Here is a 16,409-nt window from a genome sequence, read left to right on the forward strand (position 1 = left end):
TACTAAATAACTGATCTAAAACAGCTTGTATACTGAAGATGATACTTCCATGTTAAACGAACTTGCTGGGTTCCCTCCTTTCCCAGTTTAAATCCAGTTATTCATGTCTGATGCTCTTCAATCACAGAGAACAAACTTCCATTCATTCTTCTTCAAATACAAAAGACTGCTCACATATATTTAAAACTAATTAATCCCCCTGAATCCCGAGAAAATAAATATGTTCTCCTTCGGAACTCTGCTCAAAGCAAAAAATAATAAATTTAATTTAAAACATAAAAAAATTACGAATTTCAAGTACTTTGCAAAAGTTGAAATTCTTACAAAATTGAAATGAAAAATAAATTTAGGTAGACACACAAATCACCGACACGTGTACCTTTTTAGCTTGTTCGAGTACACAAATTTCATAATCAAGTCCGGACTTTTTTTTAGATTCATCACTTTTACTGTTTTGTTCGACACTATGAACTAGTCGCCGTTCGTTTTTTCGTGTTTTCAATAACTTGGTAAATGATACATCAATTTAAAAATGTAATACTAAGCCAATACACATTTATCTCTACTCTACTGAGCGCAGTCTCGCGGTATGCGTGACCCCTTTGGTGCTAACTAGATCAGGGTGTCCTTCCAGGTGGCCGTCCCATGTGCCATTTATTTTAGGTAGGAGTTCAGACGCGTCACAACTTTTGTGCCCTTAAAAATTTCCAGTAAGAATAGGTTAATACAGACATGATATATTGATTGAATATAAAATTTTTATAAATATAATATACATTTTTTTTAAACCAGGTAAATATTTATCCATCGTATTTACATATAGATTGGCACGAATGTGCGTGCAATTCACTGTGCAATGCTTTTTTCAACACTCTATTCAATAGTGATGATAATTATAATGGATTAATTTTATATAAATATTCACATGATTTTTCTGCAATTTCTCTTTTGTATTTTTCTTTCAACATTTTATACACTCTGTATTTACAATACAAATTAATACAAAATTTATTATTCTCATCATAATATTTACAAATATACAACTCAAGTATGACTATTATATTTTCTATTGGTTTTGCATTTATTTCTGGCTGATTATTTTGTTATAAACAAATAAAAAATGTTTCTTATATACAAGAGTAGAATAAAATACATTATCAGATAGTTTTCGATATCAAATAGTTTTAAAAATGTTTAAAATAAGTTAGTGAGGTTTTACAATTTTTTCTGTGTGTAACCAAGCCAGTAGGCATACTAATTACTAGAATATAAATTGTAGTAACTAGTATGGCTACTAAATCTCGATATGCTCACTGCAAAATTGAATCTCTGAGGGCTCACAGAAAAGTCATATACTTATTATATTAGAATCATAATTGGACATGATTAGTTAGAGTGATCTCTTATAATATAATTTTAAATAAATGCCAACATTATTTCGACCCATGAAGTAGTCTCTCTATCTTTTTCTAAAAGCATATTCTGACGTCACTGATTTGATTTCATTTGGGAGTTTATTGTAGCTGCTTGTTGCTAGGAATTCAAAAGGTTTAAGAAAAATTTGCTTGCCTTGGGACCAGCAAGTTCCGACCACAGCGTAAACCAGAATCTACATTGTATACAGCAAACATGCAGTGTTCTTTCTGTATGATTCCAACTTCTCTGCAAGCAGATTATTAGAGAAATTATTAGCATGGGTACCGTAGAGAAATTCTAAAACCTGGTAAAATTACTTTTACTGCTGAAATAATGTTGGATCTCATACGCACTTTGCTTACCTAACCTGGTAAAAGTGTTTCTACTGTAAACTGTGTCCACAATGACGTTGGAATCAAAAATAAGTTTTTATTTCGATATTGTTGTTCGTTCCTTTAATCCAGGAAGTTTTCTAAAAGAGTGATTTCATTCCCCGTCTTAAGGTCACTCAGCTGATATCACTGTTCCGATCTCGTGGTTTCTTCCTGGAGGTCTTTATAAAATCTACTATCATTAGGCTATGCCTGCTTGAATTTTGAATTGACATTTAAATTCAAATTATAAATAGAATTATTTCTCAAGATATCATACATTAAGCATGCGTATTTTCTAATTTGGGAATTTCTTCATTAATTACAATTTCTGTTAGTTTTGATATTTAAAAAAAAAAAAGAAAGAAAAAACAAACTTGGGTTTAAAAACGAAGTCTTTTTATTGTTGCGATGCCTTGATTGTGACTAGCATAAGAAAAATAAATATAGTTAGTTGCTACTTCATTTTTTTTTCTTCACTTACAGAGACTAATTAATAAATATTAAAGGTATAAAAAATATTACACCTCGTGTTTTATACCAAAACCTAGATGGCGCCACATCACGACATTCTCCCATCATTCAAAGTTCGCGTGAAATTTGCTCAGGCTTCGGTTACTCCATCACCTCCTGAATAAAATAAAATAGAAATAAATAAAAATCGAAGTTAGCATTCATTTAGTTTGTTAGTAATAGTGCAATCCAAATCTTACATACTTTGTCTATTATCTTCACGAAATGCATTTAACAGCAAGGAAACTTACGCGTTATATTCATCAGCGTAGGTAGATAGTCGCGCCAGAAACTGCAAGGTTTGATGCGCGGACCAATTCCCACTTCGAAGTTGTTGTTGAGTGTCAGGTATTCCTTGCGGTCTTCGGAATAAACTGGCCAATTCGGCGTGACGTCTTGTCCTTGTTCTGAAGGAAGGTTTGGATCTCTGTAAAGACAAATAAGATATGATTTATTGTTAGGAATATTTTTACAATTTGTTCTTGGATATTAGAATTTTATTAGTTTCGATTTCGTAATGTAATCACGTATGATCGGCGTTTGCGATGTGTCCGACGATAAATTGATATTTCTGTTAAAAAAAAAAAATACAAAGTATGTGCGATTTTTTGTTCTTAGCAGATTCCGATAGTTGCAATAATTTCGATGGTTCTTTATTCATAATTGATGATATTTGGTGTTCATCGTAAAACACATTTTCTTTTCGCTAACAACCATACGAATCTGGCATTACCGCAATCCTTCGATTAATGCGCCTAAATGAGCGTTCTTTAAAAAGGCGCATTAATCGAAAACGCATTATAACCTTTAGGAAAAAGTATAATTCGTTCTTAAATTTCTTTTTGGACCTTTTCTTTTTTTTTTTTTTTTTTTGGTAAAAGAATTAAGGTATGTCTCAGGGCCTAGTTAAAGGAAAACCATGAAGCTGAAAGACAATAAAACATATTCAGAATATAAATTTTATTATTCTGTTTCTTTTTTCTTTTTTTTTTTCATATATCTGACGGCATGTCTCTCTTGCCTTTTCTACTCATCTGCAAATTTTACTGGTTCTCTCTTCAGCAGGGTCAGTCTCTAAACATCGCTCCTTAAAACTTCGATTGCAAGAAAAACATTTCCAAATTGTTTCTGTGAAATCTCTTTGGGCTTGTCTGCGATTTAATTTTCTTCACATTCTTCAGGATCTTCCTGCTTTGCATCTAAAATTAACAGGTCGGAATCATTCAATTTTTCAGAGAAATTTCATTTAATTAACTTAGATTAATTTGAAAAGCCTCTAAAATCATTTACACAATGTAGGATGAATGTGCTTCCAAACGGCTCGCATATTTCTAGCAGTAATTTCATTCGACTTTGCGACTTTATAATTAGGCTGAGATTTCTCGGATTTCGCCAGAAAGATCTTGGAAGGCATTCGTTTCCAAAAAAAGCCGTTAATCGACATTAAATATTTCTTGTTCACAAAATAGCCTCCTTCTTCCGAAATGTTCTTCAAAATCTCTGGATAATTTGCGGCCACCTCCTTATCTGCACTTGCAGCTTCGCCTGTCATTAGAACATTATGTAGACAATTTCTCTTTTTGAAACGCTCAAACCACCCAGCACTAACTTGGAATTCTTCTTTTCCATCATTGATAGCTCTTTCTTTCAGGGTTGCAAAGAGACAATGGTTTTGATTTTAAAAAGGTCAGTGCTTAGCGGGATCCGTTTTTGGTTATAATCTTCGATCCATGTAGAAAGAAGTCTCTCTAATTCAATCATTATAATACTTCGATTTCGAGTGCATGTATGATGAACCTGAAGCTGCCTTACCTTTCTCTTTGTATTCAGCAGTTGATTCACCCATTTTTGTGTTCTTGTCCTATCTTTGCTCTGGACTCTCTTTATTAATTTTCTTTATTATTTCAAGTTTTTCTTCCAACTTTTCAAATCATTTTCACACTTCCACTTTTTTTGCTCACTAATTCTTTTACTCATGATGAAAGTTGTGAAAATACTTTAAAATAAAAAAAAGTAAGGAAAACAATTGCAAAGGAGGCACGAGATATGATCATCAAAATGCTATTCTAATTAATAGAGTACATAAATGCTGGCGGTAAATTTGCAACTTAGTGTACATGGTAATAGTGTAGTATGTATTTAAAAATAAATTTGTAAAATTTTTTCAAATCTGTAACATTTATTTTTAAGATGTATTTATAGGCGCACTAATCGAATTTGCGTATAGAAAGAAAATATGATGCACTAATCGGATTCGCATTAATTGACGGATTGATGTATTGGATTTCATGCCGGCTGGGCGGTCGCCCGTTTAAACAACGCCCCCGTTGTTTTCGCCAGGGAACCAGGATGAACAGCGAAAAGTCAGCTACTGGAACAAATCTGAAAACAAACCCCAACTGAACATCACCAGAGTTAAAGATCGGTACTATCAACATAGGAAGCCTGAATGGCAAAGAAATGGAGCTAGCTGAGGAATTAGATAAGTACCAGATCGACATAATAGGGGTGACTGAAACAAAAAAGACAAAAACTGGTGAGATCTTTCTGAGCAATAAATACACAATGTTATATTCAGGCAATGACAATCAAGGAAAAGAAGGAGTAGCCATAGTATTCAACACAAAATACAAGGCTAATCTTGAATGGCAGCCAGTCTCAAGTAGAGTAATGTGGGCAAATATGAGAATGGGGAACTGGACAATGAGACATATTTGCGCCTATGGTCCCACAGAAGGTTCTACTAAGGTAGAAGTGGAGGAATTTTTTTAGGCTTTAGAAAAAGCAACTGACACAATGAAAGAGGAAAAATTGGTCCTTGTTGGGGATCTAAATAGCAGAGTAGGAAATGATTGTGATACATACAAAAATATTTTGGGAAAATTTGGAGAAAAGAGCAAAGCTAATAATAATGGCAAATACCTGTTGGATTTCTGCTCAGGACACGGACTGGTTATTACTAACACCATGTTCCAACATAAAAATGTGCACAAATTCACATGGAGAGAAGAGGCAAGGAATAAGAAAAGTCTCATTGACTATGTTATTGTTGATAGTGATGTTTTCTCCCTGGTGCAGGACACCAGAGTGTACAGAGGATTTGAAATTGGAAGTGATCACTATTTAGTCTTGAGCAGGATAAAATTGAATTTCATAATGAAAAGAATAACATGTAAGAAAGTTTTAAAGCGAATAAAAGTTGAGCAGCTCTCAGATGTGAACTGTAGACTAAAATACACAAAGATTATTGAAGAAAAAATGAAAGAGTTTGAGAACAGGAATCAAACCTTGGAGACTCAGTGGCAAACTCTGAAGAAAACATTGATTGATTCAGCCAGAGAGGCATGTGGTGAGGTTATCTGCAAGGATAAAAAAATCAGAACTCCCTGGTGGACACAGGAAGTTAAAGAGGCAGTGAAGGAAAAGAAGAAAGCATATCAAAAGTTCCTGGCAATTAAGTCAGCTTTTACTCTTACAGAATACAGAGACAAATGTAAGAAAGCTAAACAGTGTGTAAAACTAGCTAAACAAAAGTCATGGGTTGACTTTGGCAAGAATATAGAAAATAAATATCAAGAAGGTGGCAAAATATTCTGGAGGTTGTTGAAGAAGCTTAAGAATGGAGGAAAGAGTGCTGTAAAAGGAATTAGAGATGATAAAGGTAACATGAAAACTGGAGAAAAAGATATCCTTGAAGTATGGAGTAATTACTGAAAACCTGCTAAATGAAACAAGCAGTGATGACAGCACAGTGGTAAAAAACACTGACCAGGCATGCAGTCAGGAATACATATCCATACTTGAAGTAGAAAAAGCCATCAAAGGCTTGAAATGTGGAAAGGCAGCAGGAGTAGATGATATTCGACCAGAAATGCTGAAGTATCGTGGTATAAGAGTCTTACAGTGGCTGCACTGCATAGTTCAGAAAGCCTGGACAGAGGGACGAATTCCCGATGATTGGAGTAGAGCTCTAATAGTACCCATATATAAAAGAGGAAATAAAACTGAATGTGAGAATTACAGAGGTATTTTCCTACTGAGTGTTCCTGGGAAGATCTATGCAAGTATACTTGAGAAACGGTTGAGAAGAATTGTGGAAGAAAAGCTTGGTGAAGAACAAGCTGGATTCAGGCCAAATAGAGGCTGTCAGGATCAGATCTTCACTTTACGACAAATAGTCGAGAAAGCATGGGAATATAACAAAGATCTGTATTTAAGTTATGTCGATTTGGAAAAGGCATATGACAAGGTGCCAAGAGAGAAGCTATTCAATACGCTACATTTATATGGTGTCAATGGGGCATTGTATCAAGCAATACTTAGTCTTTATTTGAGTTGTAAGTCAGCAGTTAGAATTGAAGAAAGTACAGGAAGATGGTTTAATGTTAAATCTGGAGTGAGACAAGGATGTACATTATCCCCTCTGTTATTCATTATCTATATGGATCACATTATGAAGGAAAGTGGTATTAAACATGATATCAAAATTGGAGATGTTAATGTCAGCTTTTTGCTTTATGCGGATGATGTTATACTTCTAAATAAATCTGCTACAAGTCTGCAAGATTCTCTGACTAAATTGAATAGCTGTTGTAATAGATATGGTATGAAGGTCAGCAATAAAAAGACAAAGACAATGAAAATAGGCAGAATCATTGAAAATGTGAACTGTGTTGTGAATGGAGAACCTATGGAACAAATGAAACATTTCAGTTACTTAGGCACAATTTTTAGTGAAGATGGTAAATTAAATATGGAAATAGACAACAGAATCAACATATCTGGTGTGGTAGGAAGTCAATTGAATAAATTCATATGGAATAAGAGAGAAATTAGTCAAAACACTAAATTAGCTGTATGCAATACAGTGTTCAAACCAGTTTTAACTTATGGATCTGATAGGTGGGTCAGAAGTAAAACACTTGACCAAAGACTAGAGACCGCAGATATGAGAGTCCTGAGAAAGATTAGAGGCTTGAACAGATGGCATCAATGGCAATATCATATTAAAAACGAGGATATTACGAAAGAACTTGACATTGTCAGCATCCCGGAATGCGTTAGCAGAGCTAATCTCAGGTGGTATGGTCACTTAAACAGAATGGGCGAAGAAAGATTAGCAAAACAAGTGTTCTCTGCCAGGTTGGCAGCAAAACGACCCAGAGGAAGACCAAGATATAGGTGGATTGATACGGTACAAAGTGCCTTAGACGATAGAAATATAAGATCTGATAATGTTAGTCTTGACAAGTAACAGACTGATTTGGAGGAAAATTGTAGATAGGAAATTTGTAATGATGTAATTTTTTCATGTAGTACTATCATATCCTGTACACCCCTTGAGGGTACATGGCAGGAATTTGATGATGATGATGATGATGATGATGTATTGGATCTCCAAACCCTTAACCACCACAAGATTCTCGCTTGCCGATTAGTGAAACAAGTGCGCATGCGCACCGAGGAGGTTAATGGGAGATGACTGCAGACAGAGAGAAAAGAAGGACAGTGAATGAAGTTTGAGAACCTGAAACTGTAAACAAGTAAATAAAAGATCTTAAGTAGACATTCTGTTTCAACGTCTTCTCCTCTCAAGGACGGCTGTGGTTTCAATCATTTTTCGGAACAGGTGATGGAATTGAAATGACTTGAATTAAAAGCCCTATTTTTGATATAGTTGTTTATAAAGTAGGAAAATAAACGGGAAATCTTTCTCAATTTTGATTACTCAAATGTTTGGTTGCTATAGCAACGTACAGTATATATGACAAATGTCGTTTTTTATATTACTGTTATTATAACGGTGTCTCCATGGAGTCAAAAGACTCATCGCGGAGATCCTACATCGACACACTAAACATCATTCACACAATACCCATCGTACTTCTTAAATTCATTCACGACCACCTCTGGTAACGCATTCCACCAAGCAGAAAACCTAGTCCTTGTTAAACACACTCTTCCACAATTTTCAGGGATGGCCCCTCGTTCTCTCCCTTCCTGCACTGGTGTTAAAAAAAGTCATCAGTATCAATCCTATAAAAACCTTTTAATAAAGGTTTTATTAAAAGCATCTATCATATCCCCTCTCCTCTCCTACGTCTATCAGCTAGTTTTTGGAGCCCATAGACATTCAATCTATCTTCGTAGGAAACATCCCACAGACCTGCAACAATCTTTGTAACTCGCCTCTGAATCCTCTCCACCATTTTTTCATCACCAAGAAATCCAGGTGACCAGATCTGTGCACAATAGTCCAAATGCGGTCTTATTAATGCCTTATAAAGTTGAACAATAACTTCCTTATCCCTGCTTGTTAGTGTGTTCTTCAACAACCATGTAATTTGATGCGATGTTTTGGCAATCTTTGCAATATGCCCTTTAAACTTGAGTTTTCTCTCCACAATAACTCCCAAGTTCATTAATATAGTAAACAGCATGGTGTCATCCTCCAGAAGTGCATCACCTTACACTTTGCCACGTTAAACTGACTGCCATTTACCTCACCCCATACCGTCAGCCTATTTAAGTCATCCTGCAAGATATCTACATCATCTAAATTGACAATCGCTCATCCTAATTTTGAATAATCAGCAAACAAGTGGATATTTCCTTTCAAATTATTTCCATTATCATTAATGTACAAATTAAACAATTGAGGACCATGTACTGAGCCATGAGGTACACCACTAGTTACCTGCTTTTCTCCTGGACTCAGCTCCTCCATAAACCATTCTTTGATATATATCCATCAGACCTCTAATCCAAATCACCAGCTTCGGATCCATACCGATTGGCTTTCATTTATGCAACAGAGTTCCGTGTGGAATGCTATCAAATGCCTTTGCAAAGTTCAGCATTATCATTCAGTAAGCAGTTCCTTTTTTCCACTGTTAATTTATTATAGAAAGTAACCAAGTTACTAAAGGAAGGCCTATCCTTCACAAAATCATGTTGCCCCTTATAAAGTATCATATTGCTGTCCACCCAATCCAGAATTCTGATTTTTATCAATTTCTCCAAACCTTTAACCACCACTCCAGATATATTGGAGTGGTGGTTATAATATGAAAAAAAAAAAAAAAAATGATGTGCGAATTTACAAAACTGATAAGAAATATAACGGATATTAATAACAAATACCTAAAAATATCCTATAATAATTATAATAATAAGTGAAATAACACTAAATCTGTATTAATTCATTTTAAAAATTCAAATAATTTAAGCGTAAATGTATTTTTATTTGTGTTTCAAAAAGGCTTATGGTAATAAAATTACAACTTTTAATGCTAATAAAACTTTAAATTCTTAATTTATACGCTCTTGGTATGCGGTACATACATGGGGAGAAAAAATATCAATTCTTAGTGACTCTTTTTTACAACAGAATTTCAGAAATGATATTTCGAATGTATTTCAAATTTTTAAATTAGTTCCAAAGTACTTACCCAGTTTTGGCAAAATTCGTCCAGAACTGAATCATGCGTTTACTTAATTGAACATCATCGTCCTGATAACCCGCAGTCCTGTTGAGAGCTCCTCCAAAAGTAAAAGGAATTTCATTTCCATGTACAGCTGTCACCCAACGAGGCCATGGATTGATTGCAGACCTGTGAGCAAACACGTATTTATAGACGTTGTTCCCAGCTTTGGAAAAGCCATCAGCCGCCTCGTTAGCATCACACATGAAGTAATAATCTCCCATTAACTGATCGATGCCATCGACATTCTCGTTCAGGTATCTCATTCCTGGCAACTTGCTGTACATGAAAGCAATGGAGAGAGTGGAGACTTCATCTTTATAAGGATCTAGCTGCCTCACCATATACAGAAACTGTTCGCTAGTGATATTCAAATCATCAACCCGTTGTAAAATATCAGGGAAATCAATTTGTACAAAAAGCATTCCTTCTTGAATCACATTACCCAGCATGACACTTGTTCGCTTAAAGTTCCCCTTCCGAAGCGAATCTTGTGGACTTTCCACAACTAGAGTTCCATCAACTACGGGTCTCATCGTTCCTTGTATAACGTATTGTTTGTCCATCAATTCTTGTGCATCTGCCCTCTGGAGGCACTCCAGAACAGCTTCTCTGTCATTACGATCATGCGGACAACCGACAGCTTCGGCCAGCATTACGGATTGGTTGATTGCTCTTTCTTCATCTTGAAAACCCCATGAGGCAAATGGCGTTCCACTTTGCAGTATGGCCCGCTGGAAAAAGTTTCTACTGAGAGGAGACATAACATGGTAAGCCACGCACGCTGAACCAGCGCTCTCTCCAAATAAAGTAATGCTGTCTGGGTTCCCTCCGAAGTATTGGATGTTATCTTTAACCCACTGAATTGCTAGCAGCTGATCAAACAAAGCTGCATTTCCAGGAGCTCCTTCAATTCCAAGATAGAGAAATCCTAAGGACGCCAAACGATAATTCACTGTCACTACAATCACATTACCTTCTGATGCCAAACCCTGAGCGTCATAAACAGAGAAGATTGAAGATCCAGCGAAAAAAGATCCGCCATGGAAAAATACCATGACTGGTAGTACTGCTTCTTTTGGGCAAGGGCGAGGTGTCCACACATTTAGCGTTAGACAGTTTTCCGTTCTTGAAAGATATTCTCCAAACCATGAAACATTTTCCCTCTGGAAGCATGCTGGTAGTTTCTCTGTGGCATTCAGCACTTCGGTCCATGGATCTGGCGATTGAGAAGGGCGAAAACGATTAACACCTGTGGTCTCCCTACCATAAGGTATTCCAAAGAAGACGTTCACGAATTTCCCATCGAATGCTTCCGTAATCCGACCTCTAACTGGTCCCTTAGTAGTCTGCACAATAGGGTCTTCCTCATAGAGGGGTGCATCTCGGACCATCTTTGCATCTACTGATTGGTTGAATATACCCATGAAGATTGTCACCAGAAGCATCTTGGTGACACATAGGCTGAGAACACTTTTGTCCTCCTTCATATCTTTGTCTTGGATTTCGAAGAATTTATCTGAAAAACATAAGTGTGTGTATATATATAGTTTTGAAAGTTTTGAGAAAAACCTTCTATATTGAGAACGGCAAATATGTTAATTTTTTATAAATATTTTTATAATTATAAAAAATAACTTTTTATAAGTTTAAGAAAGCTTATTATTAATTTTTATTATTATTTTCATTATTTTTATAAACGTTAATTCTGAGTGGAGGGGTAAAGAATTAGTATTCTCTGTCCCCCCCCCCTCCACTCAGAATAAACGTTTATAAAAATTCAATAAGTTGGTTTGGATGAATTTTTATTTTGTTTTTTTTTTTATCGTGCTGAGTTTTCCTATCCTTGGATAATTTATTTCTGATATGTAGAATGGATTTAGAAACCAACTTTCATATCTCTTTTTTTTTTTTTGTTTTATCAAATAGCAATAGGAAAACCATGGGCTCACTGCCAGATGGCGTGCGATGCCTCCTTCACTATCCACTTCCACCTTTTTTTGTCCAGTATACAGTGTCGCAGTTTCTTTACACCCATTCCACATCAGTCCTTTATGCGGTCTATCCATTCTCTGTATGGTCTACCTCTTCTGTTTAAACCATTCAAAATACCAAACATGAATATCTTTATCTTCCGATCCTCGCTCATTCTGCAGATGTGTCCAAATAATTGCAGCTTTCGTTTTATTATCTTTTGCATTAGATTCTCCTTTGATTATACTTCCTTTGTGAATTTCTGTAACTATCCTATTCTTAGAATCTTCCTGTAACAAGTTCTTTCAAATGCCAAAATTCTTTTTCTTGATTCCTTATTTATTACCCACGTTTCAGATCCGTACAGTACACTTCTGAAGATGCATGATTCCAATACGCTTAGTTTTGTTTGTAGACTGATCACTTTACTTTTCCAGATGTTATCCATGGCCTTCAGATTTCTTCTTCCCTTTGCAATCCTGATCTTTATTTCTTTTTTACAGTCCAAATCATACGTCATTTTACTTCCCAAATATGTGAATTGTTCTACATTTTCTATATCACTTTCATCCACTTGTATCTTTTATTTCATGTTCTTCTCACCAAATACCATTGTCTTTGTTTTTCCAAGTTCATGACAAGTCCAAATCTCTTCGCTTCCTTATTGAACAGTTTCAATGTTTTTTGTAGTACTCTTTCGTCTTCTTCAATACTAGCAATGTCAGAAATGCAAATCTCAGATTGTAAATTGTCATCCCATATACTGATATTCCTTTTGCATCTTCCTTCATTTTGTCCGTTGCTCTTTCTAAATGTGCGATGAAAATGCTTGGAGATATTGGGTCCCCCTGCCTAGTACCTTTGCTTGTTCTAAATCATTTCCCCAAATCATCTAACTACTGCCATTCTAACTGCATTATCGTACACATCTCTTAATATAGCTATTAGTTTTCTCTCAATTCCATAGGATTCTAGCACTGCTAATGTCATTTTCTGTCGATACTGTCAAACACGTAGTCGATCTTTAATCAAGACGTGGTTACAGAATTCTGGGGGTATAACATGTTAGGAATTTGTTTGACAGTATGATTCTGACGAATTACACGTTTCTTAACTTTTCTTCAACTTTGCTGAAGAATATTCTAAAAACGTTCAGACATTTCTTTGCCAATCTTGTCACTTTCTTTAAAAATAAAAAATAAAACAAAAATACCAGACTATTTCAGTTTTACCTTTTAGAAAAAGTTTTTACTTTTGAATTAAAGCGGATAATCCTTCGTATTAAAAGCTTGAAAATACTTTTCGCTTCTCATTGACAAAATATGACCAAATGATAATAATTAGGAAGCTTTTCTCTTTGACACAGTAAACGCTAAATTATAAATTGAATTAGAAAATAATGCTTAGATAAATAAGAATCCCGGAATCAACTGAATAAAAAAAAATCAGTTGTTTCAGGGAAAGTTTAATTTACAAACATTCTACGCAAATATTGGAATATTAGACTGCCCTGGATAGAAATAGCATTAAACGGTCGGTAATTAAAGGCTCAACAATGCAGACTCATTGGAAGGCTGCAGCTCTATCGGGTCAACATTTTCCGTATAGAATGATAAATTCATGGATCTTAACTTCTAACTGATCCTAAATACTTCTTGCACACCTAGAAATTTAGTTTTATTTAGTTTAAATTCGATTACAAAAACTTAATGTCTGGTCTACTCTTCTCCCCAGATACCAATTGGTCTTTCTTCATTTTATACCCTCGCATTATTTTGTGAGGGGAATCAATAGGAACAGTGTCGTCATTCAACTGCGGTGCCACAACCTAACAATCGTAAGGTTTCATCACGCTAATTATAATAGGTAGGATGGTTAGTCTTATGCTGTAAATATATTCCATTGGCCACTTGGCTAAATCTAAAATCTAACTTGATTCTCTTGAGTCACCCCCCCCCCCGCCTAGGTTGTTTGCCACCTACGGTTCACAAATCTTTACAACTAAAAGGGCTTCGTTTCCGAGATGGGATTCCCATCCCAATCTTTCTAAAGCAAGGCATCGTCCGTATCTGAGCTCCTCAAACAACAGATTAACACGGAGCAAAACCTACTCTAGTCATAATTACTATTACATCTACAACAGCGCATAAATGATCGATCCGATGATCTACATCTATCCCCCTTTGTGGGAGATAGCACTTTTTAAATCAGATAATCTTTCCTAGTTTTCTTTTATATTCTTTTTTTATTTATTTTTTAAAAGTATATGCTCTTATATATATAATTAAATTAAAGTTATTGTTTTATTTTTAATTTCACTTAATTCTTTTATTTTATTAGTATTTTTTTTAATAAGTTAAGAAATTCTCCCTTTGAAAATTGAACGTGTTTCACCTTCGAAACAGGTGAAACAAAGTATTCAACGAAACCAACTGCACTTTTAAAAGTATTCTAAACAGAATATTCTACTTACTAGCAATAAATATTCGTTAAGCTTAAAACAGGTAACTTACTTTCTGCGAGTATTCCTAAACGACTTCAAATATTTTCATGTCGTCATTTTTGATGAGACTTATATTACTACCAGAAGTGAGGAAAGCGACTTCATTCTTTGAAATTTGTGCTGCATTTCACATTTTCCAGTAAACGTGACACACATTTTTGCAACAACTTCCAGAGCAGCAGATTAGAAGTTTTATTTAGTTGCTATTGGCTACTCATTAACTTGTCGTATGACCTCATATAACACGTGACACTAGCTGTGTTTCGAAACAACGCCCTCCAGCTCAGAACAATAACAAGAGCTCAGTAACACGTGCGTAGTGCACGTGTTTCATTTCAAAACAACTTCTTTTTTTTTTTTTTAATTTCTTCATTGAGCCTGCTTTATCGAGCAAGGTAAACTGCAAATACTTCATCCGCATAAATCGGATTTCTAAAAAAGTATTTGACTTAAAAATTCCATTTATAGTGGAATGTACAAGCGGAACTTGGAAATTTTAATTTGCAAATTACAACTGAATAAATCAAGTCCAAGAAACTGCGAGGTATAAATATGTGATTCGCAGCCATCGTTCTCAATAATTAATGAGAACAAAAAGTAATGCAAATTGCTGCTTTAAATTTTAAAAACTTCGATCAAGACGTGATACCGAAAGTTTTATGCCCTAATAAAATAAATATGTCGTCTTTGCTATTTTAAAAAAGTCTAATTTGAACTGTAATTACGTTCTTACTATCCCTTAAGTCTGAGAAATTGTAATCCTAAACTGTGTAAAATAATTTTATTTATGTTTTCACATTTTAATGTAATTTTTCCCCCCTTCAGATATATTTTAATTTAATTCTATAACACTCATAGAGGGGTTGCATTGTAAGTCTGCACCCTAGGTGTATGTAATTCCTAGTATTGTTTGAATTAACTGTATTGAAGATTAAGAGGAAATATTTATTTATTAAAAATCTTATTACTGTGGTTTTCCATGTGTACGTTTATTCATGAATGCTCTCCACAAGTTTCATTATACAATAAAAAAAGCAAACATTTTTTATCCCTCATTATCCTTCGCCTTTCAATAATTCTGTTTCTATTTTTGAAGGTTGAGCACTTATCACAACAACTCGATGCCCACATTTTGTATGTTTGTATTGAAGCAGTGCGTGTTTCCCAAAATGTCTACATTGTTAAAAACTGTTTAGTAGAATAGGAAATTGGAGCTCCAGCAGTTTTTTTTTTCCTGAAAATATTTATTCAATTAATATTTGAATTTTCTTTACAATAATAGGCAATATTGCTAAAATATCATGTAAAATTCCTACTTATTTTTATGCTATAAAATGTTTTCATATATATGTAAATAAGTTTTTTTTTTTTTACCTTGGGGATAATGTATAGTATGGTTACCAAGTAATTTTATAAACTTGGTTATTTTTACTCCTAATCCCAAGTAAGCAAACAGTTAAGTTTGCGCCTGAACGTAGTTCAAGTCTAAAGGTGGTGCAACACCAGGGCAACTCATTGTAAAGGTGGGTAAAGCTCTGATCACTATTCTTAGTATTTTCCATAATGTAAAACACATCTCACTAAGAGATGTAAACTGCAATACATTATGGGTGGGTCACTACCCAGACCGGTTTCAACCTTTTTTGAGGTCTCCTCAGTGAGTAATGTGCTTTACATTATGGAAAATACTAAGAATAGTGATCAGAGTTTTACCCACCTTTACAATGAGTTGCCCTGATGTTGCACCACCTTTAGACTTGAACTACGTTCAGGCGCAAACTTAACTGTTTGCTTACTTGGGATTAGGAGTAAAAATAACCAAGTTTATAAAATTACTTGGTAACCCTAATATATATATAAATTTTTAAGTTACCTATTAGCGCTAGAATTGTAACACGATATATTATTTAGCATTACGTCATCATTTTACCATAAATGAAGTGCTTTTCACATATTGTGCAAAAAGCACTTCATTCGACAATCTTTTGAATGTGTACATAGAAGCCGTTTTTCGCATATCCATGTTTGGCATCATCCAAATAAATAAATAAAACAAATCTAAAAATTAAATAAGAAAAACAAAATTATTGGAAGATTGTACTCAATCTCATGTACTCTATCTGTTAAAATTTTCCCGGTTATTCCAGT

General features: G+C 34.6%; 1 protein-coding gene across 1 annotated transcript; it reads right to left on the reverse strand.

Annotated features, from left to right (window-relative positions):
* Positions 1-943: 943 nt before the first annotated feature.
* Positions 944-14,444, reverse strand: LOC150093297 (acetylcholinesterase-like). Its single transcript, XM_090413813.1, has 4 exons — positions 14,272-14,444; positions 9,752-11,303; positions 2,552-2,727; positions 944-2,417 (listed from the first exon to the last, which is right to left on the reverse strand). Exons 2-4 carry the CDS (start codon positions 11,272-11,274, stop codon positions 2,392-2,394), a joined length of 1,725 nt encoding a protein of 574 aa, XP_090269939.1. The 5' UTR covers positions 11,275-11,303; positions 14,272-14,444; the 3' UTR covers positions 944-2,391.
* Between the last annotated feature and the right edge of the window lie 1,965 nt (positions 14,445-16,409).

Source organism: Typopeltis vanoorti, chromosome 24, assembly GCF_054136105.1.
Source record: "Typopeltis vanoorti isolate ZY-2024b chromosome 24, IOZ_Tvanoo_1.0, whole genome shotgun sequence".
NCBI classification, from domain to species: domain Eukaryota; kingdom Metazoa; phylum Arthropoda; class Arachnida; order Uropygi; family Thelyphonidae; genus Typopeltis; species Typopeltis vanoorti.

Coding starts and splice junctions, on each gene's coding strand:
- LOC150093297 (XM_090413813.1), bottom strand. CDS start 11,274: ATGAAGGAGGACAAAAGTGTTCTCAGCCTATGTGTCACCAAGATGCTT. Junction 2,728..9,751: donor ACGAATTTTGCCAAAACTGG/GTAAGTACTTTG, acceptor TTGTCTTTACAG/AGATCCAAACCTTCCTTCAG. Junction 2,418..2,551: donor TACGCTGATGAATATAACGC/GTAAGTTTCCTT, acceptor TATTTTATTCAG/GAGGTGATGGAGTAACCGAA.